Source organism: Equus quagga, chromosome 4 (assembly GCF_021613505.1).
Source record: "Equus quagga isolate Etosha38 chromosome 4, UCLA_HA_Equagga_1.0, whole genome shotgun sequence".
Classification (NCBI taxonomy): Eukaryota; Metazoa; Chordata; class Mammalia; order Perissodactyla; family Equidae; genus Equus; species Equus quagga.
In genome coordinates, this window is record NC_060270.1 from 5,505,234 (window position 1) to 5,525,838 (window position 20,605).

Genomic DNA, 20,605 nt, shown 5'->3' on the forward strand with positions numbered 1-20,605 from the left:
AAGTCACAGAACATTTGGAGGGAAGCTCAGTTTGTCTGGATGTGCTGGGGAGGAAGAGGCAGGAGGGTTTTCTAAAGACAGAAACAAACACACGGAATCATCCCGGGTTATATGAAGAAACCATTTTCCGTATTTGATTTGAGATGTGAATCCCTCCTGGTACTAAATGATGGACTTTTAAGAGGATGATCAAGTGAATTAAGGAGGCCTAACACTGACGGCATTATCAAGCCGGAAACAAAAAGTGGACTTCCATCCTCCTGCTCCAGCCATAGAAGGGCTTTAGAAATCATGCACATGCCTCATCTGCAGGATGATGAACACACAGCATTTACGCTGCTTCTCCCACCTCTGATGCCCATGGAAAACACAGGGAGTTGGGCACACCATCGTTTTACTCCCCGAGACTACGCAGGGCCTCAGAGCCCGGTTTACAGAATGATTCATGCTGCCGCTCTAACTGAACAGTGTGACCGTGTGACACGATTTACCATTTACCATCCCCGCCATGGGGTTAACAGGACATCAGGCCCTTCCCACGGGGCTACAGGGCCTCTTTGAGTAACAAGGCACTTATCTTTTCCATTCTCCTTAAACATTTTTATGCAAGTGAGATGGAGACCCAAGAATCAATTGATATGCTCACATATATACGAGCTTAGAGTATTTTTATGTTCTCTCTTCCTTCTTTTCTTTCTTTTTATTAGTTAAATAATTTATTGTTGCTGTTATTGTCAGTATTGAGTGTCTGCAGCAATTCTGGAAGTTTGGGATAGGTAGGGTGGTGGGAAGAGGATGCATTCAACATGAGTCCGTTGTAATAAGGAAATGGCAACAGGGCACCCCTTATGGGCTGTCAAGTAGATTAAGTGACTTATGCATTATTTCTAAGACATAAAACCTAATGACAAAATTTATATATTATTTGAATTTTATAGACGTGGGACTGAGACTCTAAGTGGTTAAGTCACTTGTCTACCAGCACCTAACTGGTAAACAGTTGAGCCGGTTATGAACCCAGCTCTGTCTCACCCCTAGCTCACAGATTAGTGATTACATTCACCATGAGAACACACTTCAAGGAGGGGGCAGCCATTTTCACAGACCACTTGATGTTTCTTAAAAATCTAGAAGGCACCTGGCCCTAACAAGAACATGTAATTTACTCTGCTGCAAAGCTGCTCTGGGAAAATTTCAAAGCAAGCTATATGACATTGCCCCACTTTTAACTTGGAGTGGTTTATTGGGCAGAAGATTAGGTAAGGAACGAGGATCTAGTTTTTGCTCCTTCATCCATTCAGAGGCAAGTCTCTCACATATCTCCTCAAGATAAATAAAATCATAACTCTCTTTGCTTCCAGGGACTTCTGGAGGATCAATATGATGGTATATATTCAACCTTTGAATCTCTTAATAGAAAATACTATGCAAATGCAAAATTATATTATTCCAGTGAAGAAGTAATCCAACAAGTATGTGCACATACATGCAAATGCACAATGCATTGGTGGGGGGTGTGGAAGGTACTGAGAACTCTGCTAGAACTCACTCTGTAATAACACAGAAATCATAGTCAACTGGCCCCTTCCAATAGAACACAAGACTAATTCTATTGCATCATCAGAAAGATGGACTTTTCTGAATGATTGTCACAAGTACCTAAGTATTTCTAAAATGTTGCCAACTTTCTTTTAATACAGAATTTGTAAATAGGTTTACCTTCTGGCATGTAACTATAGAGCAGATTTTTATAATTTCCTTTCTATACTTTAAGGAAAATTGGATTTGCCAAGGGAATCAAAATCAATCAATCCTACTTAAACGCACTTTAGAGAAGGCTTAAGACAAAATACAATTCCAAACAATGAAAGATTAGGGCAAATAGGCTGACACTGGGGAGGAATGTTTGATGACTACACTTCTCAGATTTCCTGGAATATTCCACATTCCAAATACCCTGTCCCATTCGTCATAAACTATTGGAATGACCCAGGGATTTCAATATTCAGCATGCAAATTAGAATTTCCACATAGCTTTTTATATCCAAAAGTAATACACAAATCCTTTTGAGAGCATGCATCCTGATGATCTGATACAGAATATGAAGTAACTGTGGAAACAAATCCAGTAAATGCCAAAGCAAAATGAATTTTACAAAAGGTATGGATAAATCATATTTAATGGTCAATAACGAGAAAAGCAGCCCCTGGCATCCAGGAGCTGGCCGGGCTCCCACAGCTGGGCTGTGGTGTTGTCCTGCTGAAAGTCCACAGTTTGAAAGAACACCAATATCAGACAAGACCACTTAGTGACCAAGATGGATCAAGACAAAAACAAGACCACTCTGTAATTGTGCAGAACACACAAATGCACGAACACAAAAATTACCATCCTCACAGTCTGGCTAATATGAGTAATTGCTGCTTCTTTACCAATCACAGCTTTAGCTTCACTCTATTCTTCTTGCCTTCTAGTTAAGAATTATGAAGATATTCACTCACAGAATCACTCCACTTTCTGACAGCATCCAATCCAGAGCAAAGCTTCCCTTCTTTGGACTTTCCCCAGAATCACCTAATATAAGACCAAATCCTATAACAAATCCTTTCCAAAACCCTCTTACTAAGAGATCCCCCAGTTCCTCATGGTCTGCATTCTCCATTGTTGCAATGAGTAAATAAACTTAACTTTGTTTAAACACAGGTGTCTTCCTGGTGGTCTTTGGCTGAAGGAAATTGACATAGTAAATATAGACACATTGTATCCCAACACAGGAAACAAAATGTGTTCATTTTGCTATAATAATGTCATTAATACCAGCTAAAATATGTCATTTCTTCAAAGGATTTAACAACTAAAAACAGGACTAATGGTTTTATGAACCAGTATTCAAGTATTATCTCTACCTCTCTCTTCTTAATTCTCAAGACTATTGCATTAGGAAGCCATGTGAGTAATTGGAAAACAAAATAAATAATCATATGCATCAAAACTAAATAAGAAATTGAGAGAAACTCAGCACATCTGTAATCACACAAACTCAATTATAAGAAACAAGAAAGGCCGAAATGAATGAAAGAATGGCATGAACTTATCAACTCTTTAAATCACAAATAATGCATATGGCAAATTTCAACTTGAAATTTAACACATCAGGAAGATGACACAAGACACTTACGCAAGAATTAGATGGAAGCATTTTGCTCAGCAGAAACAAGAGATACTTAATCATCCACTTTGAGAAACCATTGATTGATTTGAGGCCTCCTGTCCTCTAACTGTCCTGTAATCATTTGCTGATTCTTATCTGCACCATGTGAAAGATTAAAGACTACGGCCATCAGGTTGTGCTTCCTGAACCTTAATGTTCATATACATCACCTGGAGATCTTGTTAAATGGCAGATCCTGATTCCAAAGATCTGGAGTAAAGCCCAAGATTCTGCCTTTTTAACAAGGTCCCCGGTGATGCCAATGCTGCTGGTCCAAGGATTATACTAAATAGCAGAGAGGAAAATGCAATGCTCTAAGGGCAGGCGAGGAAGTCTCTGGGGCTAATGCTCATGCCTGTAGTCATCACCTACTGAACTGGGACAGCCTATGTCAAGCCCTAGCACATCACGCAAAGAGAGTTGGCAGGTGACAGGTTTTTGGAAGTCTCTGGCATCCTAAGGTTGCCCTGGCAGGAGTGAGGCAGCTGCAAAATGAAACTGCTTCCTGCTGCGTTAGCCACTGTCCATAATCCGTCAGGGCAAGACTAGAATACTCCTTTTCTGGAATTAAAGGCAAGGAGAACCTTTCTTTTCCATCCTTCCTTCCTTCCTTCCTTCCTTCCAACTTCCTAACTTCCTTCCTAACTTTCTTCCTTCCTTCTTTCCTTCTTCCTTTCTTCCTTTCTTTCTGCCTTCCTTCCTTCCTTTCTTTCTTTCTTTCTGTTTTTTGCTGAGGAAGGTTAACTATGAGCTAACATCCACTGCCAATTCTTCTCTTTTTTTGTTTGAGGAAGATTAGCCCTGAGCTAACATCTGTGCCAATTCTTCTCTATTTTTTTTTTTTGTATGTGAGACACCTCCACAGCATGGCTGGTGAGTGAAGTAGGTCCACGCCCTGGATTTGAACCCCTGAACCCAGGCTCCTGAAGCGGAGTGTGTGGAATTTTAACCACTGAGCCATGGGGCCTGGCCCATGGAGGAACCTTTCTTTTATTGGGATTTACAAACTTATCTGTCTTGGTCTCTTTGTAACTCTGCAACCTTCACCTTCCAGCATATTCTTCCCAATCCCCAATGTTTGCTTCAATTCAGGCTTTATATATAATTCATGTCCTAGGTGTTAAAATTTCATAAATGGTCTCCTTGAGAGTTTGGTCAGTTTGCTCTTGAATAATCATAGAGTCAGAAAAACTAGAGGGTGCTGAAGGGAAACCGAGGGGATCCTATGTCCCCTGTGTTATAACCCAAAAGCTGAGAGATGAAAGGGACCTAAGAGTTCTTCCAGTCCAGTGGGCTCCCAAAGTGTTTGGGCTGGGAGACGTGATGCTTGTGAAGGATGTGGCCGTCAGGCCAGCTCTGCTGTAGTGCAGCCTTAAACCGTCACACACACCGGTGGACTAGTTGTTGTTCCACAGTCACAGCTCAGCTGTGCCTGCGTGACAGCTAATGGAACTAGACACTTAGTATGAAACTCCACCCCAAACCCAGATTTTAGACTCAGGTGGCCTGGATTTCTAAAGGTATCTTTGCTCCCACATTAAGTAATTGCACCAGAGTCTTAGGGTCAATGACTAGCGGAACCAAAAACCCAATTTGAGGCTTCTCTGGATTGGCTGAGAACCGTAGCCAACTTTCAAGGGTTTTCCCACTTGAGAAAACTGGGGGAGTCTATAACAGACACACTTGCTTCATTTGATGCCGTCTTCTCTTTTGCTGAGATCTGAGCCCATTACACTTACCGGAGAAAGGATAATTTGACTAAGATCTACGCATCTGAAGGCTCAATCTCATCCTTTCTCACACCAGTCCTCTGCTGGACTCTTCTGGAGAATACCACAAAATGTTGGTGTACTTAACTTCATTACATGAACTTCTAACTATGATATGTAATACTATAGTATGTACTATATATACTATAGTACAGTATATATAGATATATTGTACAGCATATAATATATTATGGTACATACTATATTATTATACTATATTGTCTGTCTGCAAAACAATTACAACTACCAAGTTCACAAAAATTAAAAAACAAGTAAAACAAAATTCATGGAAGTAATCATAGTGTTTTCTGAGATTTCCTTGTAATTCTCATTTGCTGAATGTTCTTTTTAGTTGACTGCTAGACATCAAAGAAAAGATGTATAGGAGAAAACTTTCTAACTGAGAAAAATCTATTTTTCAAAAAGAAAGTGATCTCCTTCTATGAGTTGTAGTGGTGGAACACAAGAATTCTCAGGGGAAAAAAGGCAGTCGCCACAGTTTACAAAAGAGCAAATGACGACCCAGAAAAGGGGAGATGGTTATATGGTTAGTGGGGAAGCCAGAACTGGAACTGAAGTCCATTACTAATGCCAGGACTGGAGGTCTTTGCTCTGTGTCACAATGTGTTTACAGAGTGTAGGACTTAGGAACATATCTGGCACATAGTAAGCTCTCAAATGTTTGTTGACTATTTTGCTGAAAAAGAAGCAAATATCTTCCTGCAAGGGAAACGTTAAATTCACACTGTCACATCAGACCGTGACATGATGCATCTTACTTTTGTTACTGTTCTCATGTCAGTAAAGACATCTCTAGAAAATCAATGAGCCAATTCATGGTCCATCTTCTAGCCAGATTTCTGATTATATATCCAGACATTGAAACACAGATCTTTAAAACAAATGCAAAACCATTTTGCTTTTGTGTTGAGAAAAAAATGAGATTGATGTAAGTATCCAGAATGGATTATAGCTTTACCATTTACTACAAAGTATATTGATATTCAACTAAGGAGTCTATAAAAATAAAAACAAGTGATTCAATACTGTTGTTCCAATCTATTTTTTAAAAAGAAAGCAATTACCAGTTCGAGGTGGTAGAACTTTGGAATCTTCAGATGTTTTAGTTGTAGGTACAATCCACGGCTTTTCACTTGAAGCTACAGCAAAAAGAAAAGGAATTTGCTGAAGATGTTTTTGGGAAGATGAAGAGACAGAAATAGGTTGCTGGCATGGTTAAGTGGCTACCAGAAGCCTGCAATAAAACGCACATACTGATCCAATAAAAAGTCATCACGTATCAGGGAGAAATCAATATGCATCCGCTCCTGACAGCATTTGATCAGTGACTAGAGAGAGACCAGAGTGTGGTATCATACTCTCAACATTGAGGTCAGAAAGCTAACTAAATGGGCTGTATAGAATTAACAGACTGATGATTGTCACTAAATTTGTAGAAAACCCATTCAGACAAATAGGTGAGTTTTTTTCTTAATTGTTTTATTGGTGAGGAAGATTGGCCCTGAGCTAATATTTGTGCCAGTCTTCCTCTATTTTGTATGTGGGACAATACCACAGCATGGCTTGACGAGTGGTTCAAAGGTCTGAGCCTGGGATCTGAATCCACAAACCCCAGGCTGCCAAAGTGGAGTGCAGGAACTCAACCACTATGCCACAGGCTGGCTCCTTTTTTTTTTTTTTTTTTTTTTTAACCAGATCGACCACTTGTTTGTTTGGCCGAGTTAACTGAATTCATCAGTTCATTGAGGTCTGCAGAGATAGGACCCAGTGGTGTGTCCCACAGAATTGAGCAATCACCACCCACATCTTCACACCAGATTTAAGGTGCTGTTATTACCCAAGGTGCCCCCAGCTTTCTCAAAAGGGAAGGATGTTTTTGCCTGAGGAAGTTCTGGAATGCTTTTCGGAGCTGTAATGAAACACACAAGAAATGTTATGATTTGAGGTATAAGTAATAGAGAAAAGATTTTAAAAATCTCAAGCTTGCAAAAACAAAAAACAAACACGAAACAGCAAGTGACTCATGTCAAGTAGGGACCTTAGTAGTATTTCTTACTCCTGTGTTTTAATACTGGATAATACAATAAAGCTTTGGTTTCTATTTTTTAAAATCAAGCCCCTAAATTTGAGGAATGTGGGCTCTTCTTCTCATCCTTATTAGTTTCCTAACTTCTTCAGCTATGTGTGTGTATGCTCTTAGAAATATTTCATTTAAACTCAAACCAAGCATCAGACACACCTGGACTGGAAAATGTCCATCTAAGAGGTTTTAAAAATAGAATTGTGGTAACTATGTGGATTTATATGAAAGCTCCCTCTCAACAACTTTTTTGATACTGTACTTAAAGAAATTCTAAGAATTCTAAGAAGCAGTCTGCAGAGATATCATAAATTTATCTTCTCTGTCAAGAGAAACAATTGAGTAAAAAGATACTTAGGAAAAATATAGAAGATAATTTATTCAGTGACACAGTGACTTTGAATTAAAAAGAATCAAATCATGACCACCAAAAAGAAAAACAACCGAAAGATTTGTCATAGAGAGTGACTCTTTAGGATCCGAAATTATAAAATAAAGATTTTTATAACATTTGAGGGCTTGCAGTTGGGGAGGTCATTGTTCTATAAAACATGGTCCCTCCTTTCCTGCGAGGAGATGAATTTGAATGAATGAGCCTAAGAAGTCCTTCCAAGCATGTATAAAATTTCCGAGGTAACAAGAACCTGCAGTGGTTAATAAATTTTACCTAGAGTGCTCAGTGGCAATTCAAACCTAGGTATTAGACTAGTTTGCGATGCTTCCGGCGTCCTTTCACTGAGAACTACAATAGAGAAGAATTCGGTTAGCAGCTGCATGAGTGGGGATTTGCACTGTGGCTTAACCGTGATCATGTGAAGCATGCTTACAAGGGAGTGTGCACCAGGCAGCTGATGCCTTTCATGGAAATAGCTGGCTGCCCCTGGAAAAGTTTTACACAGCTGTTAAAATTTGAAGGTATACTTTCAAAGGCCCATGGTGTGGCATGAAGATCAACGTCACAAGTACAGACAAAATACACACTGGCTCTTTTCTTCAGGAGAAGAGAGCAAAGCAAGTTAGAATCTCTTGGGCCAAGAGGCAGCTAACTTGCATGGCGTGAAATTTTTATTAAAAAGCATTATACTTCAAGGGATTCTCCTCAAGTTTAGTACGCACAAGACTTGGAAAAGCCAATCAAAGCAGAAAGCACACACATAGTCAAGACTTCCAGGTCTCCCCACCCCTCCAAGCTTTGTGGGGCAAAAGGCTGGAATTCGGTTTTTCTACACATCCCGAGAGACTGGCTAAAGGGCATGTGGTTAGCATCTAGCATCCAGAGCTGCCTAGGTATCAGTCACCAGGATCAAGGTGTGTTGCTAACTCTTTAGTCGAACTGACCCAAGAAATAGGAAGGTGGACTACTGCCAGGGAGGGGGAGAGTGGGGCGGGTGCTAAGGCATTGGGCTTACTTTTCTTTTCTATGAGTATTGGGAGTTATTTTTTAAGAAAAAAAGTTCTTAGAATTACCCAGTGTTGTTTCTGAAATGTCTAATGCACTAGGCACGGTGGGTTTAGTGGTTCTTGGAACTGATTCAGGAGTCACTGGAAGGCAAAAAAGACAACTTTAGAAATTAAGATAAAATGATGAAGCAACTACAGACCATAGGCACTTTTGTTGCCCTTTAGAATTAGTAACGGATACTTATATAGACCAATTCAAGTTAATTCTGTTCAGGACTTCCGGGGTTGTCCGAGGTGCCTGAGCTGGCTCTCCTCCCAATCCTTTCTCTGGGTAGGTCTCTTTCTGTGTTCCAAAAAACACATTGAAACGACCTCCATCAAAGCACTTATCAGATGAATCATAATTTTTCATTTGTCTGCCTTTTTCTTTCTCTTTATCTCCAGGGCTTTAGCACAATGTCTGGGGTACAGTAAGGAAGCACATGGTAAATGTTTATTAAATGAATCAATAAATGGGCAAGTAAAAGAATGACCCAGGGCAAAAAGGTTTATTTAGAACTATGACATTATAAGATTTCTCTCTTCCAAACTGCAGCCCCAGGCAAAGCTTGGAACCGGGTTGAGATGATAAGGATTCAAATCCTCAGCCACGAGGTTGCTCCAAGCACTAGACCAAAGGCGAAGACGACTCGAGTAAACAGTTTTCAAGAAATAAGAAAGAATTTTTTGGGTAAATAGTTTCCTCAGTGAAAATAGTTTTCACTGAGATCTGGAATTAATGGTAAGCTACACAGCTCCAGAATTTTGCAGAGTAAGGACATGAAATAAACACAATAACACTGAATACTGTTACGGTGTTTGCCTAAGTGTTTCTGAAGTGGAAAGTTCTGAGGAAGGTTTGGCAGAGAACTAAGAAATCTGTAGACTCTCCCATCAGACAGTGCACCAAGAGAAGAAAGTATAATTGGGAAAAACGAGTAGAATCTCTTGGGCAGAAAAGAACGTGGGGTCATCCACTGGTCACGCCTACACTTTTCTTGGTGTCGACCATTTACGTTGAAGTCAGAAAACCAACTAGGAATTTCATTCGAATAGATTATCCCAGCATCTTGAATAGCTTCTACCTCTGCCTTAGCTCTCTGGAAAGCGGGAGATGGAAGGTCCATCTCTCTCCTGTAGGCAGGACCATATACTTCCTAGTCCATCAGACATATTTGTACTTGAATAGGTTTCTTGAAATCAAGTTATTTTATTTCCCCACCAATCTTTGTCTTCTCTGGACTAGTTATGAGTCCAAGAGTGTAGGACAAAGTAAATATTTCAATCTATGGCAATTTTATGAATTGAATATTTCAGTTTAGGCAATTTTATGGTTAAAAAATTCACTTTAGATTGGAGTTACTTTGCTAAATGTGGATTTGGGGTAATTCTCACCAGATGTTTGTGTTACTGAGTCCTGGATGAGGTGGTATTACTTTGGCAAAAACTCCATATTTCAGAGAATAGTATGTCTCTGTTGGGCTGGACTTGGGTAGTTCATTCATAGAAGAAACGCTGAATGTTTGTTAGTAACAGCTGATGAATTATGGGGAATATGCATACTGCATTTATTCTTTAAAGGATTTTTACTGAGCTCTCATGTGTTCTTCACACTAGGTTTATTAATCTTCCAGAGACATTGTCATTGAATGATTCCAGGTACTTTCATAAATATCAAGCTATGGATTCATGAGAGATAATGGCATTTTGCTAAATAGACCACTTGTGAAAATGAAGAAATCAAAAACGGTCTTACGTTTTCATATAAAAGGAAAGCCCCAAACACACAGTACTACATTTAAGTACAAGAATATTTCAGAATGTTGAGGTAACAACTTTCACTTAGAGCCAAAAATATAGCTTCCAGATTATGTATTAGTTACATGATTCAACAGTTCATTTTGCGTCTGTTGTTTTTCCAAACATTAGATGAAGAACCTAGAACCTCCTATCATTTCGTGCTCATGATCAAAATGAATTTCCTACTGGCTCTTCACTGAAAAAAAGGTACAGGTTTGCCAATCATTTGCCATTAGAAAAAATATATTATTCATTCTCTCAACGTTAACAACATAGGGATCTCATTACCTGTTATGGGCTGTGCTGGGATTTTTTCTACCTCTGGTGTTTTAGATTCAGCAGGTAACGCCAAGGTTTCATTCTTAGCTAAAAAGTCAGAGAACAAACAATTTACCTCACTTCCTCATAATGCAGTGTCCCAGTATAATTCATTCAAAACAAAATCAAGTAACCAACTACTTCAAGAAATCTACTCCGCTCTTATCCTTTCCCCCAGGCAGTCAACAACGTCATTGTGCATTTCCACCAGGATTAGTATGAGAGACGACAGTCCTCAGAATTCCTTCTCATTAACCCTAGGTAATTCTTTAAGATCTAAGTTAACATTGGAATGAAGAAAACAAATTACAACCAATATTTGGATAACTCTCAAGTCATTCTGATTCAGAAATAGAGTTTCTGGAAGGCACAGACTGTATTGCAAATCCTCCTCGGAATTTTATATTCAAATACTCCTAATTAAAACAAAATCAATGAGTAGAAATTTTCCGTGATTATGCACAGAAAAAAATGTAATAGGTTATGACACTGAAATTTTAGAAAAACACAAATAACACACATAGGATACAAAATTATTTGAAAATATTTGTCGCAAAAAAATACCAACAGTTATTTATTTCAGCCACATGTTAACATAGATCATTTCTTTTGGTCTCTGTGGGAATTTAGTGTAAAGAATGAAATCAGGTGTTTTTCCTTTTTTTTCCCCCTCCCTTTTCAGACAACCACTCAGGAAACTTCTTTCTAAAATTTAGGTATTCTTTTTCAAAGGAAGTACACTTCTAAAGCACAGTTCCCAATGGTTAAAATATCTCTCATTTAAAAACTGTGCTTAGAATTAACTTGATTCATGTGTTTAGCACACTGACTCAATGATCTACTTGTAATAATTTGAAGCAGTCTAGTGGTATGAAAGAATTCCTTTATCTTTGGGATACCCTGACCTTGCCCCCTTGAACTGATTCTCATCAGATGAGATTTCTGAGTCCTAAGGCTGTTCAGAACTTCCTGGGCTTCTCCACTTTGGCCCTATGGATGTTTTGGGCTGGATGATTCTTTGTTGCCGGGGCCTTTCCCGTGCACTGTAGGATGTGAGCAGCATCTCTGGCCTCTACCCATTGGATTCCACTACCACTTCCACAGCTGTGGGAACCGAAAATATCTCCAGACACTGCAAATATCCAGTGGGGGACAACATCACTCTCTGTGGAGATCTACTGATCTAATCTGTTCTCTCAAAGCTCTTTGAGGATGCAGATTTTGTAACCTCCTTCTGTAGTTCCCAGCACTGTTGTCAAGAGCATTTTCTTCTTTTCAGTTAACGTGGGCACAAAATATTTATTTACTTCTGATGGACTTAAAAACAATTATGAAGTCATTCCTTCACACTGTTGATAGAGGCAAATCAGTTTTCCATATTGTGGAGGCGTACAATCCATTCCTGCAGAGAGCTGGTCATTCCCAGGAGTGATTGCAAGTGCCAGCAGGAGGTGTCACCAGGGCTGGCACACTCGCCACATCTGACAGTCAAGTGCATGCTTTGGATTTATGTGCATATGAAGTGGCCTAGCTTGTTTGCACAACAGAAATGTTCAGTATCACTGCTCAAATTCATTTGGCAGGACAGAAAGAGAAAGGATTCTCTTTCTGGAATAACTAAAGAAACAGATCCAGTAGAGTTTTATGATAAATTCTATTTTTAAAATTCCTAAATTTTATCAATGTTTTTTCCTGCTTCTTTTATAGTCATAGCTTTTGTGTAGAACCGTTGTGATTGTTAGCACAGAAAAAACATTTAGATTGCAAATTTTTATGAGCTCTGATCTTACTATTTTCAGCATGTACCAAAGGAAGTTGTCCTTTTTTCCAATGTTAGATGACCGGGTTCTTCTTTGACGCTCTCTCCTCTTTCAGTGTCCTCCTCTGGGTCAGGACAACTTTGCTAACCCTCTCCTTCCAGTGCAATAGCCTACGTTCTCGCGGGGTCCCTGGCTAACTAGGACTATTCATTTATTATCTTAACTTCCAGATCCTAGACTTTTAGGCAATGCTCAGAATTGCTTTGCTTTAGCTCCTTATATTCAAAACATGCCCTTAGCTGGTGATCATATCAATCTAAAATTAGGCTGTAAATGAATTAAAAATGGTAGACAACCTTCCCAAGAAATATTTGTATTCTTTTCACATCACTACTTCCTTCTAAAGGTGTATCATCTTTCTGCATGTGGCACTTCAGGCATCAGAGGAATTGGTTGATAAGGAAGATAGTTGAATGGGTCACTCTTTATGTCTCCTATCCCGCCGTGAGCACTCACTTACACTGCCCCTGGGCAACTGCAGATTCGGCAATAGCAGAGTAGAATGCCATCAGAACACTGCCAAAACCCCAGGAAATTCCTTTTCCTGTCTGATTCTTCTGTACCTTTTCTCAACACAGTTGTTTCCTCTCATTTTTGGCTGGCTAAGTCTTGGCTTTGGCAAACCCTCTGTATGTCCCTGGGAGACGGTTCACACTAGCTTTCTTGTTTATTTCTCTCACTATTCACACCACGTGTTCTTAGAACAAAAGCTATTAATTTCTTGATGTCCCGTGATGGGCCCTGCTGGAATGAGGACATTATTTTTAGGATTTACCCCCTCAAAAAAACAGGGCTTTTCTGAATTGCAATGATAGCTTCAGGAGTTTATTTTTCCCTCAGTAGTATAAAGAATTGTTTATGCTTACATTCTTTTCACAAAAATATGGTAAAGTTACAATGTAATTTTTAAGCATAGTCTGTTAAGGTGGTACATTCAGTGAATTTACTGACCATTTCAAACATACTGGCTGTCGATCTCTTCAACGCGTAAGAAATTTGCTAAGAAATGTGTTAAATTTAAGATAGGTGTTTCCCCAGATTACAAGTTAAAAAGACATTTACTATTTGCATAGAATTTCTTTTCATTAAAATCCCAATCCTGAAGCTTCATGAATCATATCAGAAAAACAAAAGCAAAAACAAAACAAAATTCACAGTTTAACTCTCTAAATTAAACAAAATGGCTGACCTGGTATTAAGATAGCATGTGGAACTTCGCGAAAAACAAAAAATTAGAAATATCTCTCAAAACTAAGGACTAGAACACCTTCCAGCTCAAAATGGACAGCAGTGGTCTCGGCAAAAACTCTGCTCATTTTCGGTCTCCTTCACAAATCCTGGGTTTTGTAGTTTTCATGGACAGGTTGGGACCAAATCAATAAGAGATTGGTGGGCTCCTTTTTTCTCCTTCTAAAAAGGACTCCCCAGGCTCAGGGCCGGGTGTACAGGCTCTGGGCAGAGAACTAGGTGAGTGTGAGAGTCCTGAGCTCTCATTCCAAACACAGGTTCACTGAGGCAATTTAATCTGGAGGCTTCCTGGCTTTCAGCACAGCATTTAGATGATGCAGAGTTGAGTCACGGGGTTTTATAGCTAAAAGGGAGGTGATCAAGCCTGATGTACAAAGTTACAGTCATCTGTCTACGTGCTTGGAGGTAACTCACTCTAGGACTAACAGTTATGAATATTTTACTGTAAAAATGTAAGGATTGCGCAAAATCGTGAAGACTTGTTGGCAAATATTTTCACATCTTAATAAAATGGTGAGACGTAAATTGTGAAAATTTTTCTAAAATTGTAAGTCTAAGAGTCCACCAATTAAGTGCTCTTCCACTCTCTTCAGGCTTTGCTCATCCTTCTTCCAGGAAGTTCTCAAATTAACAGTATCCAGTTCAGGGAAAATATTCTGCATTTTTAAATCTTGTTCAATTTCTACCACAGCCTGCTGTCTCTTTCCATATTTCTCAATAGCCCAAGACATTCTCCAGAGACTTTAGAGGGGCGGTTCTCAAAGTGGTGCTCCTGGGCCAGCCGTAGCATCACCTGGGAACCCCTAGAAACACAAATTCTCGGGCCCCACCCTGGCCTCCTGAGTCAGGAACTCTGCGGGGTGGGGGCAGCGGTCTGTGTGCTCACAAGCCCTCCAGGGCTTCTGATGCTCCATCAAGTTTAAGATCCTCTCCTGCAGAGAAAATTCAGACTAATTTGACACTCAAGTGCAGCAACTAACAGAGCCCACTGACCGCCACAATTATTCCCTTTTAAAGGGTTTTGTTGGGCATTTTTCCAAACTGTTAAGCTTTACATTTTTTAAACACTGAAACCATATCGAGTTCTTTCTAGAAGCAGGAAGCCATATCAATCTCAAGTAAATAATTATTCTAATAGACCTGAGCTTTGCATCAGTTCCCACTGAAAATATCTAGTGGCCCCTTCATAGTATAGTATAATAAGGACAGTTTATAACAATTACTCTATTTGAAAATCATACCTATAGAAATGTGTATATTTTGGATAATTTGATAAATGTTGTCTCTTCTTTCATAAATGTAAATGTATTTTATGTAAGTATAAAGGAACTCTTTCCCTATTGAATGTGATTTATATGAATATCTCCAACACTCCAACTTCTCTGCATCTTACTTTTTTTCCCAAAAATTTTTTTTGTGGCAAAATATACATAACACAAAATGTACAGTGTTAACCATTTTTAAGTGTACAGTTCACTGGTAGTAAATACATTCACATTGTTGTGCAAGCATTACCACCATCCGTCTCCAGAACTCTTCTCATCTTGTAAAACTGAAACTCTGTATCCATTAAACACTTATGCCTCATTCCCCTCACCCCCGTTTCGCTGGCAACCACCATTCTACTCTCTGTCTCTATGAATTTGAATCTTCTGGGGCTTCATAAAAGCGGTATCATACAGTATTTGTCTTTTTGTGACTGGCTTATTTCACTGAGCATAATGTCCTCAAGGTCCACCCAGGTTGTAGCACGTGTCAGAATTTCCTTCCTTTTAAGGTTGCATAATATTCCATTGTATGGATAGACCACATTTTGCTTATTCATTCATCTGTTGATGGACAGTTGGGTTACTTCCATGTTTTGCTATTGTGAATATGCTGCCATGAAGGTAAGTGTACAAGTATCTCTTTGAGAACTTTTTTCACTTCTTTTGGTTACATACCCAGAAGCGGAATTGCTGGATCACATGGTAATTCTAAGTTTAATTTTTTGAGGAATGGTCATACTGTTTTCACAGCAGCTGCCCCATTTTATATTCCCACCGACAGCACCCATGCCTGTCCCTTACTTTCTACTTTGATGTCCCCAACCAGCTCGTTTGTTAGACTCCTCGGACATCCTAAGAATCTCTGTGCTGGTACTCAGTCACTGCAAAGTTCAAATACAGAACTTTTCTGCTTACCTAATTGTGTCTTGAGTGCATCCGAAATCTCAAACATTATGGATGTAGGAAGTTTTACGGTGGTTTCATTAAGACCTGGAATAACAAGGTGGACTGCAAAGAAAAAGAAGTAAATAAGATAAGAGGAAGAAAATGCACCATGACATGAAGCTCAGAGCACCAGACACTAGAAACTATGAAGTTTAGCACTTATTTTGCTTAGTCAATTTTAACCCAAAGTTTAAAATGTCGGAAAAAATATGATCATAACTTTTAAACAGAATCTTTTCCACATTCAGAACCAAACTACCAAAATCCTATGGCTTTTAATCCATAGACCCAAAAACTGTAAACTAGCTGCTTAAGATGTGTGCTGAACAAAAAACACTCCTATTAATAATAATTTTTAAAAGATCAGTGCAGTATGACAAAGATTCCTTCATAACTGCAACAACCCTGTGGAGCAGGTAGGCTGGGTGCCATGTTCCCACAAGGCTCGGGCTAGAGTTGTTTCTCCAACACTGTGACAGAGGTAGCACCTCTTGGCTCCTCGCCTGGAATGGACATAAGCCAGGATGCTAAATACTGAAAGGAAATGAGTCAGTTTGACAGACCTGCTCACAGTGCCTTCCACAAGGGCCCTATTATCAAAAAATAGCCTGACTTGCTTAACCTAAGTGTAGATTTCAAGACAGACTCACCTAGTATCGTTCCTCCATAGGGAGTCTTATCTGGAGATTTCGCTGAAGCCCTGTGAGTGACATTCTGAATCACTGTTGAGATACAGAAAGATAATAGTGTGACGTAAAAAAAAAGAAAACAAGTCAGGAAGCAGTAAGACGCTAATAATGCAAAGCCATCTGCAGTGGGGAAGCCCTGATCTAACTTTTTCATTAATAGAAAGAAACTCATTGGGTTGGCTACACAGCCAACAGAAGGACTAGAAAGCAGATGTTACCTTAACACCTGTGCATTTAAGTAATGAAAGGCTCTTACTCTCATAAAGTGGTCCATCCTGAGCTGAAAATTCTCTTCCTCTTCTCCCCTCCCTGTGGCCTACCCAAGGTAGAGTACCAGCACAAAATGGGGCAATGACTCAGTAGTAAAAAATTAGAAAATATAGAGTCTCAAAGCAAAGAATCTTTGGGTAATTCCAATATTAGCTGACCCTGTTTTGAGAGTTCACTTGGGACAGTGTTTTCTTAAAATGAAGAACTATTTTAAGTGCCCGCTCTCTCCTACCAAGAAACTTTCAGGAAACAATGGAGTCATTTTAAATAATTTGAAAAACTGGAAGTCAAAACAAAAACAAATGGATACTAACATGAAATAAGACATTATAATTCTTGACACCTAGATGTCTTTGTTTCCCCAAAGTGGCCCCTAAATCATAGTTTTCATGCCATTAGTCCAAATAGCGTCTTAATGACTTTCTTCATGTACGTCGCTTCACCCCGAGCAAAGCCACACGCATCTAACTGGCTTGTTAAAACTTAATACTTGTTATAGTTGCTTCGTTCCTAATCATCCAAATAAAGGGACTAGCCCGGGCTCAGCCAAAATTATCTATCAACTTCTAATGTACTAGACCATACTGATTTCTTCAAACTTTTTCTGAAAAACAATAATCAGAAAAATTGAGGAAATACATGCTATGTTTAATTATCTCAGTTAAAAAGTGCGTTAAAAATAGTTCGGGACACATATCCAGAGCAGACCCGCACAGATTACCTTGCTTGATGATTGTTACTGGGATTAGTTTCCTTGGGACATACGATGGCTGAAGAGAGAGGAAGAAAGTCAGCGTTTGAGTTAATGTTAACTTTAAAAACAATCAAAGAGCTAGAAGTAGCGTTTTCTTCTCTTCAATGAAGCTTCCTGTAACACTGGCTTAACAGTTGCTGGAGGATCTTTCAGACATATTCCTGCCTCTGTTTTGTTGGACTCACTTGATTTTCCCCCATTAATGTCCAAAGGTTCGACAGAAGCAGTTTCTTGAGAACTCGCATTAGTTTGGTTTACTCAGAAAATGCAGTGAAAAGAACCTAAGTCCTCTGGATTGAATACTAGTTGATTTTCACTTCATTTGTGATGATACCCAGCCAAATTCAGTCTTTACATTCCCTCTGAAAAAGACGTTAAGCTACATATTATCTTTTAAAACCAGTCACCATCAATTATTTGAGTTTATTCAATTGCTGCCACCGCAGACAACACAACCACCATGAGCTCCTGACACCAGGCACGTCCTCTCCCAAGAAGACAGGGCTGCAACTCAGATCCAGACATTTCTACTTCCAAAGCCTGTACTCTTAACCATTGTGCACGTATTTATTCATGAAGGACCTTAGAATTGTAAGGGCAGGTCCCAGGGGACTGTGCCCTCCTCTCCCAAATTGCCTCAGGCTTCCCCCAGGAAGTTCTGATGTCATAGAGTGGCCGGAATTAGAGACACGTATAGTGCTCACTTTAAGGTGGAGTCATCACCGGACATCATTTGAGCCAAGGCTAAGATAGCCATGTGAGAGACATGGCAACAGGCTAAGAGAGGGCAGCTAATAGAGACAGAAACATTAGATTGAACTAACGGGGCAAGCATGAGATTGCTTTCTTGCTGCTTGACTTAACCTGTGTATGTGATACGGATGCCCCATGGACCAGATCTGTTGATGATCCAGGATGTGCTGGATGAGATACTCACCACACAGGTGTTTATAGCTGTGAGTAAGAGAGACTTGCTAACAACATGCTCCCATTTTAATAAATGATATGCCCATAACAAAGAAGGGCCACGATACCAAGCTTACTATTGCCTATTTTTCTTCTTACATTAAGATTCTTGTGTTTAAAAACCACAAAAAATAAAAGTTTACTATTATCAGGTTATTTTTTAACAGGAGCTTCTATACCTGTTGACCCAGTGCTATAGACTGAAACTTGCGTCTCCCTAAAATTCATATGTTGAAACTTAATCCCCAAAGTGATGGTATTTGGAGTGGGGTCTTTGGAGGGTGACTAGCTTATGAGGGCGGTGTTCTCATAAATGGTATTAGTCCTCTTATAAAAGAGACCCCAGAGAGCTCCCTCCACCCTTCTGCCATGTGAGGACCCAGCGAGAAGATGGCTGCTTGTGAACCAGGAAGCAGGCGTTCAACAGACGCCAAATCTGCCAGCGCCTTGATCTTGGATTCCCCAGACTCCAGAACTGTGGGGAACACAGGTTTGTTCTTTAACCCACCCAGGATATGGTCCTTCTGTTATGGTAGCCTGAGGGGACTAAGATTCAGTAACGCACGTTTACACATGGGATCCTTCTCCAGAGAGCAGCAGTCAGGCCCACGGCTCGGCCTCATGTGGCTGCCTTACCTCCGCCTGTCCTGCTCCAGTGAGAGCCTTGCAGGACATGGCCTCCATCATTTCTGAGAATTTGAAATGCCTGCTGCTCCAGAGGAGCCACATTATCTTTCCAGGAACTAGTAATTGTTTTTGTTAGAGCTGTGGCCACAGCCCAGGGGCTTCGAACGCTTTGTCCTCTATTTTCTGAGGAGTCCTGTGTCTAGTGCACGTTTTGCAGAATTTGAAGTTTTTCAGAGACATGTCATGTTATAGCAAGAACACCTAAATGCTGCTGTGTTGATTGCCTTTGAACTCCATTATCCCAATTTTATATTTCCTTTGCTGTGGTGGCTGGTTTTAAACAATTTTTTGACAAGGACAAATGGAAAATACTCCACTCTTCACATGAATGGAACAACGTTTCTCTTTCAGTTCTTGAGTACAGACCAGTGTTCTATTAAGATGATGACAAGACTATACGTACAATATGTACTGCCAAAAATAAAGAAATCATTGAGCTGCAGAATCCAATTCCTTCTTGACCTATAATTACTCTCTTACCTAATCTGTAACCCAAAGACGCACCAACACTCGACTACTGAGCAAGTAGCTGCCTCTCTATAGGTAGGTTTCTAAATGGCATCAGGACAGTCCTTCTGCTCAAAGTTTCTATGCTGAAGGCTCTAAAATTCCCAGTAAGAAATCCATGCTGTGAATCCTTTCTCTGTGTCTTCTTTCAAAAGTGTAGGAAAACATCTGTTACCTGGACCCACTGAGAAATGAAAGATTGTGATAATTTCCAAGTTAACAGTGTTTAACCATTTACAACCCAATTTTCTTTTCTTTTCTTTTCTTTTGAGGAAGATTAGCCCTGAGCTAACATCTGCAGCCAGTCCTCCTCTTTTTGTTGAGGAAGACTGGCCCTGAGCTAACATCCATGCCCATCTTCCTCTGCTTTATATGTGGGACGCCTACCACAGCATGGCTTGCCAAGGAGTGCCGTGGCGAACCCCGGGCTGCCCAAGCAGAACATGTGAATTTAACTGCTGTGCCACCAGGCCAGCCCCACGTCCCAATTTTAATTGAACTGTTTCATGTACAGTGTTTTTTATGAAGGTACCACTAGCCTTTCTTTGCCGTCCCAGGCTTACTGTGTGACCACACGTCAGTGCGCGCAGGAGTCTCATGCAGCGGAGTGGGGAGCGAGGCAGTGAAAGTCCCGCGAACCGCTGCACAGCTTTGCGGGTGCGGCCTCAGCACAGCTGCTGTCTATGGACATTACTTGGTCCAGTTTTCTTTCCTAGGCCATTTCCTTGCTGGCTTTCTTTTCTCTAACAGCTTGCTGACTCCCATTCCCGCTGCAAACCTCCATCACCACTTCCTTTCTCTGCTCTTGTCC

General features: G+C 40.0%; 1 protein-coding gene across 25 annotated transcripts in view; it reads right to left on the reverse strand.

Annotated features, from left to right (window-relative positions):
* Nucleotides 1–20,605, reverse strand: part of ABI3BP (ABI family member 3 binding protein) — a 238,082-nt gene that overhangs the window by 111,029 nt on the left and 106,448 nt on the right. For 18 of the 25 annotated variants that reach the window (XM_046659528.1, XM_046659507.1, XM_046659525.1 and 15 more), the window contains 8 exons: nucleotides 17,602–17,650; nucleotides 16,572–16,643; nucleotides 15,892–15,984; nucleotides 10,611–10,688; nucleotides 8,550–8,624; nucleotides 7,750–7,824; nucleotides 6,840–6,911; nucleotides 6,067–6,141 (listed from right to left, as the gene is read on the reverse strand). In XM_046659528.1, the coding sequence (XP_046515484.1) occupies nucleotides 6,067–6,141; nucleotides 6,840–6,911; nucleotides 7,750–7,824; nucleotides 8,550–8,624; nucleotides 10,611–10,688; nucleotides 15,892–15,984; nucleotides 16,572–16,643; nucleotides 17,602–17,650 (589 nt within the window). The remainder of the gene's footprint in view (nucleotides 1–6,066; nucleotides 6,142–6,839; nucleotides 6,912–7,749; nucleotides 7,825–8,549; nucleotides 8,625–10,610; nucleotides 10,689–15,891; nucleotides 15,985–16,571; nucleotides 16,644–17,601; nucleotides 17,651–20,605) is intronic. The other 7 variants (XM_046659530.1, XM_046659526.1, XM_046659531.1 and 4 more) reach the window with 2 other exon arrangements.